This window comes from Anastrepha ludens, chromosome 6, assembly GCF_028408465.1.
Source record: "Anastrepha ludens isolate Willacy chromosome 6, idAnaLude1.1, whole genome shotgun sequence".
In the NCBI taxonomy this organism is placed as follows: Eukaryota; Metazoa; Arthropoda; class Insecta; order Diptera; family Tephritidae; genus Anastrepha; species Anastrepha ludens.
In genome coordinates this window covers 103554162-103566464 of record NC_071502.1, presented here as the reverse complement: position 1 = coordinate 103566464, position 12303 = coordinate 103554162, and the positions used below count along the sequence as shown (strand labels likewise).

At 38.0% G+C, this 12303-nt stretch overlaps 1 protein-coding gene across 9 annotated transcripts in view; it reads left to right on the top strand.

Annotated features, from left to right (window-relative positions):
- LOC128867610 (heterogeneous nuclear ribonucleoprotein L) overlaps positions 1-12303 on the top strand; it is a 277829-nt gene that overhangs the window by 38521 nt on the left and 227005 nt on the right. For all 9 annotated transcript variants that reach the window (XM_054109012.1, XM_054109014.1, XM_054109013.1 and 6 more), the window contains exon 2: positions 5638-5775. In XM_054109012.1, coding sequence (XP_053964987.1) covers positions 5638-5775 — 138 coding nt within the window. The remainder of the gene's footprint in view (positions 1-5637; positions 5776-12303) is intronic.

Genomic DNA, 12303 nt, shown 5'->3' with positions numbered 1-12303 from the left:
AAATGCGCCAACTGGCCCCCAAATAACTACTTTGTAACTAGTTGCTTATTGCTTTGCCATTTATACAGCAATATTGTTTACATTTTCCAAATTTTTGTGCCAAATATTACAACTGGTTCCCAAATAACCACTTTGTAACTAGATATTTACTGTTTTGCCATTTCAACAGTAATATTGTTTACATTTTCCAAAATTGCATTTCGTGCAACTGGTCGCATAACCCTTTCTACGTCTCTAATTACTTTCTAAAATTTCTATATTTGAAGTTTCTAGTGGGCTAATTAATCAAGGATTTATGATATTTTTGTTAATATAATGTACCATGGTTGCATGCTAATTTTATATATTTTGCCTAAATATTACAACTGGTTCCCAAATAGCTACTTTGCAAGTAGTTATTTCCTGTTTTGCCATTTCAACAGCAATAATGTTTACATTTTCCAAAATTTTATTTCGTGCAACTGGACCCATAACCCATAACCCTTACCACGTAACTAGTTACTTTCTAAAATTTCTATACTGTGCATACTTTGCCGACTCGTGTGAATTTTTGTTGCTGCTTTTGTCGCTTTTAATGCATAAATACTTTCTATTATTCCATCCACATCAGTTCAAGGAAAAATTACTACTTAAAGTTATGCTATTAAAAAATCAATATTTTTGAGCACCATTTTCTAGTTACCTTGACACATTCCATACTCAATGGAATGGTATTTCGTGTTAGTATTTAAATTTTTTATTATTTATTTTTAATTTTTTAATTTTTACTTTTAGATTTTTGACATGCCGGAAAAATGTTCATCAGTGGAAGACATATTTCTGCTTCAAAAAGTGTCTTGTTTTTTAAGAAAACCTATTTATAAAAAAGTACATTGTAACACACATGTCGAACAAAATTGTTGAAATGTATATTTTCCCCGTTCCTGCTTATCGATTTCCATCTCCCGCATACTCGCTCTTCCTCATGACCAACTAAATTGTTTTCAATTGATTGACAGTTGTTTGACGTCTTTCAAGCGAGCTGATGGTAGAAAGGTGTAGTAATGAACTAATACTACACGTGCACATACATATGTAGTACATATACCTATGACATCCATTTTCTAATAAATGTTTCTACTCTAATATACTGTTATGTCAACATATTTCTGTGGTTGCTCTGGTTTGCCATTTTTCCCCATTGTGTGGCACGTTTCACCTAAATTTTTATATTTGGTATGCAAGTTTTTAGGGCACATCCGATTTTTTTATTGTTAGTTGACCACAGGTACAAGTTGTTGCTGCGGTATTTTTCGCTACAATTTTCTTTCATCATTTATTTACTTACTTGTGGCTAAAATGGTTGCCTAGGAGTATGGCCAACACTTGACTTGCCTATTGTTTTTATCAAAATTACCAAAAATTAGTTGTGGCGCCACCTGGATGTCATAGTTAGCACCTAATAGATTGAAATATTGGCACTTCATTGTATTCTGATTGGACAAAGTGCATGACCTACTTCACGAAGTTTCAAACTCTATCCAAAATTTTGACAACCTTTTTGGAACCTTAAGCTTTAAAAGCGAGCTTTAGCTCAGACTCAAGTTTCATGAGTGAAAGGGCCATTTTTCGTGTAAAAATTTATTTACTTGCCTATATGAGTTCAAACTCTGCCCCCGAGATAGGTGGAAGCGGTTGTCCACTGTGGGGTACACTCAGGCTCATAGCCCATTGTGATGCCGTGTGGAGAACTTGTCCTTATCTCTCCTAAAACCATTGTGTACTTTTCAAAAATTTTAAAAGATCGCTGATTTCTACAGCATTGAGATCCAATTCATTTGAAAATTCTTTGCCTAAAAGGGCAAATCTCCGACGTCTGGCACAGGAGGTGTGGAATCGTCTCTTCCTCTTCTTCATCTAGACAGCTTCTGCTGAAGTCATGTGCTTGCACGCCCATCCTCTGTTCCTTTTCTGCCCGTCTATTAGGCAGTGTCCCGCTATAAGTGAACTCAGTATACTAAGACTGTGCTTATTTTAGCTTAGCAGCGATTCTGTGTGTTTAGCATTGAAATCCGGCCACAATTGTCAGACGATTCGCTGCTCTTGCGATTTCCTCAAGAATAAATAGCTTACAAGTCTGTAAGGGTATGCGTATGACATTCCCTGTGTACTCATCAGTCAATTTGGTGCCACGTCTCGCTAGTTCATCGGCCCTGCGGTTACCCTCACGGTCACAATGGCTAGGAATCCATGTTACCTTTAGGTGAAATGACTCAGCCATCTCGCTAAGAGATGTGCGGTATCTCATGACTACCTTGGAGGTTTTAAGCTAATGCTCAGTTTGTACGGATATGACCCAATTTTCGTACCTCTATAAACTACACCTGATTTAGCGTGCTTTGCATTAAACAGGAAATTTAGAAAAATACTTTAATACTCTATGTTTTGTTGACACAAATGCATGGAGATTGTGACAGCAATTTTTGAGGCATTTTTTCCATTCCTTTCAAAAATTTTGCCCACCTTCGCCCTAAGTCGATATTTCGGTCGATTTCGGTTAAGACTTCGGGGAATGATGCAGATTTTGTTAAATGGAATGTCAAGTTTGACTTGGATTTAGACTAACACTGAATCTAAGGGACTTCACTTCTCTCTTCACTTAGCCTTCTGATAAGCAATTTCTTCCTTTTAGGGGAGAACTTAAACTGAAATACTAACAAATTTCTTTTGGAGGAAGTATAGGCGTTTCCAATAATACCAACCACTTATTTACTATTGAATTTCTTTTAAGTTTTTCTTATAAAAATTTAGTTCATACTACAACAAAAACCATTTAATTCAAATTTTCATACTTTGTAGAAAATTTAAAAAAATCCAAATAATTTTTATGCGAATTTCAAAGTTCTTTTCTTTTTTAGAATCTTTAGTAAAAATGTGGGTATGCAGTTTTATTGGCCATTGAATTTTTGTATACAAAATATTGTGCAAGTGGCGCATTTTATTCCATTTAAAGAAAGCACCAAATTTTGTTTCATATGGAGAAAATACATAAAATTAATCAGAGAAATCAATTATCAAAAATCAAAGAGATTCTTGGGACATTTAAAACTTACACTTTATTACATTAAAATTTGGTAGGCTGTAAACAGCACACTCAAATTTTTTCTAGAAATTGTGAAATAATTTTTTTTATTTTTCAACAGTATTTGAAACTGGGATTTATTTGGTATTTATTATAGAATTCACTACATTTTTTATAAAAAAATATTTAAAATTAAAAAAATTAATAAACTGGAACTTAAACGAAAAATTTGTTTTTTTATAGAGCAAATGCGCAAAACCATCAGAGAAGAGACATTTAAAACTTACATTTATTTAATTTTTAATTTTTTTAACGTGTTGCTCATTTTCGTTCATTTAACGCATGCAAGAAAGTCCTTTTTAATTGGAGAAAATGCATGAAGTGTACTTTGATGTACTAAAATTTAATAGGCTATAAAACTGTGTACCCGAAATATTTCTAAAATTATGTAAACATTTTCTTTTTAATTTTATTAAAATTTTTTGAATTTTCAACAAAGTTTGAAACTTGGATTTATGTGATCTTTATTATATTTAGAATGCACCACAAGTTTATAAAACAAAAATATTTAAAATTAAAAAACTAATAAACAAACTTGTTTAAGAAATTTTTGTATATGCAGAAAAGGATTAAAGTCATCAGGGAAACAAATTACAAAAATTGAATGAGATTTTTGTATCAACTAAAACTTTTTTTTGGGTTTTTGGCCTTTTTTGGGTGTCTGACCGTGCTCCTCCTCCTATTTGTGCCGTGCGTTTTGATTTGGTTCCATAAATGGATTCATTGTTTTTAATTTAATGAAAATTTTTTGCATTTTTAACAAAGTTTAAGACTTGGATTTTAATGGCCTTTATTATAGAATGCACTACATTTTTACAAAAAAAAAAAAATTAAAATTATATTAAAAAAAAATATTAGGTATATACCTATGAAGTGAGACTTTAAGCTATTAGTCCATAGACGTCGCTAGGAATGTTTTTAAACCTTCCAAAATGTCTTGTTTTTTTGTCTGTCATCTGTCAACAATATTCAGTTCATTGTTTGTTACGTTTCATACAACAATACATTTTTGTCTCTATTAAAAATGTCAAACTTCGTGCCTTCAAACTACGATTTGCGGACATCGTGAAACCACTTGTGAAATGCTGCTCTTCCGGTTCAAACGGAAGTCTTTTTTGAATCGAATCGTTACGGGTGATGAAAAATGGGTGTGTTTCTCCAATCCCAAGCGTAAACGATCGTATGGTCCGCCCGGCCACAAGCCAAAAACAAACAACGGCCAAACCAAATCGATACGGCCGCAAGATAATGCTGTGTGTTTTCTGGGATCAGCGTGGTATGATTTGGTACGAGCTATTAAAACCAAGTGAAACAGTTGACGGTGCACGCTACCAACGACAATTGGCCGATTTGAACACCGAAAACGCCCAGAAAATGCTGATAGGCGTCACAAAGTAATTTTTCTTGATGCCAATGCACCGCCACATCGAACAAGATCGACCCGGGAATTGGTGGAGACGTACGATTGGGAACCGCTGGTGCATGCGGCTTACTCACCAGACTTGTCACCTTCCGATTATCATTTGTTTGCATCGATGAGCCACGCACTTTCCGAGCAGAGCTTCAATTCTCACGAAGAAGCCAAAAAATGGCTCGATGATTGGTTTGCTATCAAAGACGGCCAATTTTTTTGGCGCGGCATCCACAAATTGCCTGAGAGATGGGAAAAATGTGTCGCTAGCGATGGCTATTATTTTGAAGATTAAATTTGTAACCATTTTTTGTTAATAAATGTTTGAAATTGAAAAAAGTCTCATTTCATAGGTATACACCCTAATAAATAAATAGTCAAAATGTGTAAATATGTGTTGCTTTTACAATTTCGCAACGAACTAAAAAATATAAAATATTTAAATTTAATTTAATTTAATTTTTATTAAAACGTATATTTTATTCTTAGGCCACTCAAATATTAGAGAAATAATATTTTTTGTTGGTTTCATTTGTCTTTCACTTTGCATTTGGTTACAAATAGTTTAGGTTTTTTCAATTGAGTAAAATTTATTTGTCCTCAAACAAAATTCCCGTGAGTGTTTTTCTTTTCTCTTTCTCTGAATCCACTAGTCTGCGCACAACTGCAATTTAAAATAGGTTTTTTCGTGCAACACTTGCTTTTAAACATTTTTGGTTTGCGCTTGTTTTTGTGGATATTCGCCTCATACATTTTCCACATTATTTATTGCATTTTGGTTTAACCTATTTTTTAATCATGGCAAGGAGGTAGTTGCGCTTAAAACATAAAATTTGTATTGCGAAATGTTTTTCGGTAACAAAAACGAAGCAAAAACAAAACATGAAAAAACTAAAAAACGAAGTAATTAAAAACAATGAGGGGGCAAAATATAACCTCGTTACAAGAAAAGCATTTCAAATGGTAAAACAAAAAAAAAAAAAAAAAATATCTAAAATATTTTTCATTAAATTTGCTCCATATTTTTTGAAGCAGTCACAACTTTTTTAATGCCACATTGTTTGCTGATTCTTATTTGGTTTTTGCCTTCCTCTCCTTCTTCCAGGCGGTCGTACAACAGAGCCAGCAACAGGCTTTACTCAACAAATCCAATGATGATCTGCGACGGAAACGCCCGGAAACTACGCGGCCAAATCACATTCTACTCTTCACCATCATAAATCCATTCTATCCCATCACAGTGGTAAGTGCACGTGTACTCACACGCATACACACATAAATACACACATAAAATGTTTTTAATTTTTGTTTTGTTTTGGTTTGGTTTGTTTTTTATCCACTCTATGCGAGTAAACCATTAGAACGCGTGATAGCTGCATATATCTCTATATCCGCATGCACATACACGCACGCATATACTTACGTATGTATGTATATGTGTATTTTATGTATGCACTTCAATATAAGCGCGTTTTTAGCCTCGTTAGAGCCGCCTTTTAGCCAAGTTACGTAAAGTGTTTATATGTTTGTCGTAGAACAAAGCAGGTATATACACACATACATATGTACATACTATGCATGTATGTGAAGAAGGTGGGTGGCTTAAAATATGTGTAGAAAAATGCAAAGTAAACGGCGAAGTGCAGCGCTGAGTGGCGCCTAAGTGTGCAACAGCCAGTCGCGCCTATTGAGCGTGCAACAACCTCGTAAGCGATGGCAAAGATGTGGGCTAGCAAAAAAAAAAGTCCAGTTTGGACCACCGGCAGTAGCAGTGGAATGTGATGAATCGGTGATGACTTGGTGGTGGTGGAAAAAATAAAATGAAAATAAGAATGCAAAAGGGAAGTGAAGATATCTATGTTTGGGTGTCATGCAACATTTTATACCCACTGCAAAGTGCTTTCCGTGAGATCGGTAGAATATTTTCAGCATGGTTTTCCATTCTTAAAAAACAAAACAAAAAAAATAGTCAAGAATTTCATAACTGCCATGAAAAAGCTTCTTCTAAGAAAAAACAATCGGCCTTTCGGAGGTGATATAAAATTGTAAGTTCTCTCCATTTGTGGATCAACATCAAGCCACGCACATCACAAGTTGAAGGAGGAGCTCGGTTAAGGCCCAAAAAAACGATTTATGCGCCAGATATATCAAAATATTGTATATAATTTCATTACCCTAAAATCTCTCGCAAACTGTCACTTTGTGCGATTGCTTGACAATCGCGTGTTCCTACTGATCCCCATACGTGGCATCTGGACCCTGGAGATATGTTAGTACAAGAAAACTCATGACTGTTAGAAGCAATACGACTTGGCAGATGGGTTCAAGTGTTCCTACTGATCCCCATACGTGGCATCTGGACCCTGGAGATATGATAGTACAAGAAAACAGACGACTGTTAGAAGCAATACGACTTGGCAGATGGATTAAAATTTTCTTTCAAATTTCTTTAAATTTTCTATAATTTTAAGTCGAAGAAAACCTGAAAGTCGAAAGAAAACTCTGCAGGTGTGGCACATCGCATACTCGCACCAGCACAAAAATAGCAAATTTTCACGAAAAAGATATATCAGTACATCTCGTATGGAAAGTCCAGAGGCAAGGCTGGATCGCGGATTAGCTTTACAAATAAAGTGACGATAAATACAACAGTTTCATTCTTTTTATTTGGAGATCGGCAGTTAATCGCAGTCGTAGGTACTTGTGCGCTCATCCATTATACCTCGAAAAAGTGTCTTACTCTCTCGTCTGGACTAGATTAGTGCATGATTTATATCGCTAACCAACCACTTCTCCTAAGGTTTTAAAAGTTGCAAAAGTCTCTGAATCCCAATCAAGCGTTGCGTCGGTTTCGTAAACCGAAAAAGCTCGGTCTATTAGATTGAGCTTCACGAGATCAGCTTCTGCCAAATATAAGTATCTTACCCAACTGCAGGATATGCATTATTTTCTGTTATGGAACGCGGTCTAGTAATCTGCCCGACACATTTCGCTTAGAGTCGGGTCTTTTACCCAAATTCTGTTCGGGTACTCGTTCAGGACCCATTGTTTAGGCCAGCAATAGTTCGCAAATTACGTTTGTTTAGTATTTTTTTTTCCAAGCATCTACATTCACATAGGCAATTGAACCGGCTAGAGATAAATAAATAAGTTGGGTTATGCTGGAAAAAATATTTTTATTCTGGATTTCCTAACAAGCAGCTCTCGTCCCAGTCAGCGAAACTACAGGGTCCGGCACGCCAAGTGGAACCAGTTAAAAGAACCACAAATTTAGTTTGGAAAATTAATTTTATTCAATTCAAAGTAAAAAATGTGTGAAAATAATACAGAATTAAGAATAAATTTAGTTTTGCTCGATATGACCACTTTTTGCCTTGACTATGGCCTTGAGACGGTCCAGAAACGAAACGCAAAATGGCCGAATGTGACTTGTAGATATAAGGTTGTCAAAAAAGACTTGCTGTATTTCCGCAAGCTTGTCTTTGCAGCGCGTAGTTCTAGTTGTACTCGTCGCATCGGTTCACGCTAGAGCTTTTTGGAAAGCTCTTTTCACGTGCTAACACGTGTTTGATTAATTGTTGTTTGCTTTTAGTCGTTCGTGAGTTATAGCGTCGCAAACATGGAGCAAAATAAAGAGAAAATACGGCATATTTTACAGTACTACTACGATAAAGGCAAAAATGCATCTCATGCTGCCAATAAAATTTGTGCAGTTTATGGACCCGATACAGTTTCCATTTCCACCGCACAACGATGGTTTCAACATTTTCGTTCTGGTGCAGAGGTGATCGAAAATGCGCCACGGTCCGGAAGGCCTGTCGTCGAAAATTGCGATAAAATCGCTGAATTGATCGAAAGAGACCGGCATAGTAGCAGCCGTAGCATCGGCCAAGAGCTGGGCATGAGTCATCAAACCGTTATAAGCCATTTGAAGAAGCTTGGATTCAAAAAGAAGCTCGATGTATGGGTGCCACACGACTTGACGCAAAAAAAAATTTTTGCCCGTATGGATGCATGCGAATCGCTTCTGAATCGCAACAAAATCGACCCGTTTTTGAAGCGGATGGTGACTGGCGATGAAAAGTGGGTCACTTACGACAACTTAAGCGCAAACGGTCGTGGTCGAAAAGCGGTGAAGCTGCCCAGATGGTGGCCAAGCCTGGATTGACGGCCAGGAAGGTTCTTCTGTGTGTTTGGTGGGATTGGCAGGGAATCATCCACTATGAGCTGCTCCCCTATGGCCAAACGCTCAATTCGGACCTGTACTGCCAACAACTGGACCGCTTGAATGCAACACTCATGCAGAAGAGGCCATCTTTGATCAACAGAGGCCGAATTGTCTTCCATCAGGACAACGCCAGGCCACACACATCTTTGGTGACGCGCCAGAAGCTCCGGGAGCTCGGATGGGAGGTTCTTTTGCATCCATCGTATAGTCTGGATCTCGCACCAAGTGATTACCACCTATTTCTGTCCATGGCGAACGAGCTTGGTAGTCGGAAGTTGTCCACTAGAGAGTCCTGTAAAAATTGGCTCTCCGAGTTTTTTGACAATAGGGAAGCGAGCTTCTATAAGAGGGGCATTATGAAGTTGACATCTAGTTGGGAACTCGTCATCGAACAATACGGCGCATATTTGACTTAAATCGCATTATTATAACCAATTTTATGAACAATTGAAAATTCAATAAAAATACCGCAAGACTTTTTTGACAACCTTATATTTTGGCTCACTCGCGGACAATGGCTTTTTTCAGCGAATTTTTTTAGTTCGGATTTTGCTCTCCGAAATGGCCTAAAGAGAATAATCCATCGCATTCGCGTATGGTGAACTTGTGAGCCATTGTGTGGACGTTATGAAGTTCGGAACGTTGCTTTTTACCCATTCCTGGTTCACTTGAGCTTTGTGACACGGTGTCGAGTCCTGCTGAAACGTGCATGGTCTTCCACCGAAATGTTTGTCTGCTCACGGTTTCAATGCAACCTCCAGAATTCTTTCACGATAATATTTCGTATTTACCTTGACGCCAGGCTCGATTACGAAAGATTGGAGATCGCTCATCTGCGGTTACAGCGGTCCAAACCATTACCTGTGGCGGTTACTACCTCCTGGTGGCCAATCGATGACTCAAATTCTCATATGAACAGTCGGTCAAATAAACCTTATCGTTTTGGGAGTTTACGATTTGCTCAATTTGAAATTTTTTCGCCTTCGCTCTCTCAAGTCTGACTTGTTGCTGCTTTGGTGTGAAATTATGCGCCTTTTGGATCTTGTAACGCTTGACTTTGAGATAATTTTTCAGTATGCGGCGGATGCTACGGTCAGATATTTTCAGTTCTTTCGCTCTGATATTTTGAGTTCTTTCGCCATTTGATTGGTACTTGGTTGGGGATTTCGCTCAAGTCGCTTCTTCACTTTTTGAACCATTTCACGTGACGTTGCAGTCTTTTGATGAGCATCTCCATGACGTTTCGCGATGCTACCAAAATAATTGTAACGAGAAATGTTGCGATAAACAAAAACTTTACTTACTTAAAGGTGCTCGAGCTCACGAACAATCGCTGGTTGTGATTTGCCAATCAAATATAATATAATGCAATCACGAGATGCCCGTGCATTAGCTGCGCGAGCGTTCTGAAGTTGATTACACTTCGAGCGCCGGACCCTGTAGCTGAACGCAACCTTAAATTTAAGTTAAAAGGATAGTGGGCATGGGGCTTAGGCTGATTAATACCAATCTTTAAGATCCCACTGAGATAATAGGTCTATTTATAAGTTCGTGCGGTTTTACAACAGATGGCGTAACTTGATTATTATTCCATCGATCCACATTTCCAAACATTCATTGGAGAGCTACTGTCGTAAGGCACAAACGTCAGTATAAGTTTTTTATTTGAAGCGTAAACAACAATATTTTTACCACACTTGAAAATGTCGAATTTCGTGCCAAATAATGTGTTTTTGCGGGGAATTCTTCTTCATTATTTTAATATGAAGAAAAAAGCAGCCGAAAGTCATCGTATCTTGGTGGAAGTTTATGGTGAGCATGCTCTATCTGAGCGAACGTGCCAGAAGTGGTTTGCACGCTTTAAAAGTGGTGATTTTGGCTTGGAAGACGAAGAACGCGAGGGTGCGCCGCCAAAGTTCATGGATACCGAATTGGAGGAATTGCTCGATCAAGATCCGGCTCAAACGCAAGAAGAGGTTGCAAAAACTTTGGGAGTTGATCAATCAACCATTTCCAAACGTTTAAAAGCCATGGGAATGATCCGAAAGGTAGGCCATTGGGTGCCGTATGAATTGAAGCCAAGAGACGTTGAACGCCGTTTTATGGCATGCGAACAACTGCTTCAACGGCACAAAAGAAAGGGTTTTTTGCATCGAATTGTGACTGGCGATGAAAAGTGGGTCCATTACGACAATCCAAAACGTCGGGCAACGTATGGATACCCTGGCCATGCTTCAACATCGACGTCGGCGCAGAATATTCATGGCCTGAAGGTTATGCTGTGTATCTGGTGGGACCAGCTGGGTGTTGTGTATTATGAGCTACTGAAACCGAATGAAACGATTACGGGGGATGTCTACCGACGACAATTGATGCGTTTGAGCCGAGTACTGCGAGAAAAACGGCCGCAATACGCCGATAGACACGACAAAGTTATTTTGCAACATGACAATGCTCGGCCACATGTTGCACAAGTGGTCAAAACATACTTAGAAACGCTCAAATGGGATGTCTTACCCCACCCGCTGTATAGTCCAGACCTTGCGCCATCCGATTACTATCTCTTCCGATCGATGCAACATGGCCTGGCTGACCAGCACTTCCGTAATTACGATGAAGTCAAAAAATGGATCGATTCGTGGATTGCGGCAAAACCGACCGAATTTTTCACAAAGGGAATCCGTGAATTGCCAGAAAGATGGGAAAAAGTAGTAGTAAGCGATGGACAATATTTTGAATATTAAATTTGTAACCATTTTACGTCAATAAAGTTTCAAATTTCAAAAAAAAACCGCACGAACTTATTCATAGTCCTATTAGTTCAAGTATTTTTTAGATTTTCACTGCCACGTAGATCAATAGGCATCCAGAAAGATGTGTTTTACTCGAAACCTCAGTCTTGTCTGATAATTTTGTGTTCCGTTTGTAAATATTTAATATGCCGCACCACCTTTTGTTTGTTTCAAACAGCTCCTACTTGTTTATAGATCAGTACTCTTAACCCCATCCTTTCTGGAAATGGGTATGAATCTTTTATCATAGCACCACCAACAGCCACCAGCAGCGGGGCAAAAGTCGGATAGTGCAAAACTGAGTGACAGACTGTCAGGCAATATCGTTGTGCACGTAACAGGAACAAATGCAAGAAGAACGCAAAAAATGCTTTCATTGTGACGGAAAGATTTTATGACTCCTGCTTCCTCTACCTGCCGTCTGCCATGCTTATATAAACGGCGGCTGTTATCACGCTCCCCCTCTGTGCGCGGCGGCTTAAAGCGACTTAACAGTGCAAAAACAACAGAAAAACCGAAAAACATGTGTATGTTCACACGCTTGGTTGAACGGCACACCCACATACACACATTTATATACAAATGCATACCTCCGAAGTGGCACAAATATGGCGATAAACGAACAGAGGGGCAACGCCAATGACTGTTTGGCGGGAGGAAGATATGGTTTTACAAGAGGAGTAAGGGAGAGAAACAAATAAAACAAAAAACAACAACAAAAAAACGTAAGAAAAAAATCAGTCATCAGCCA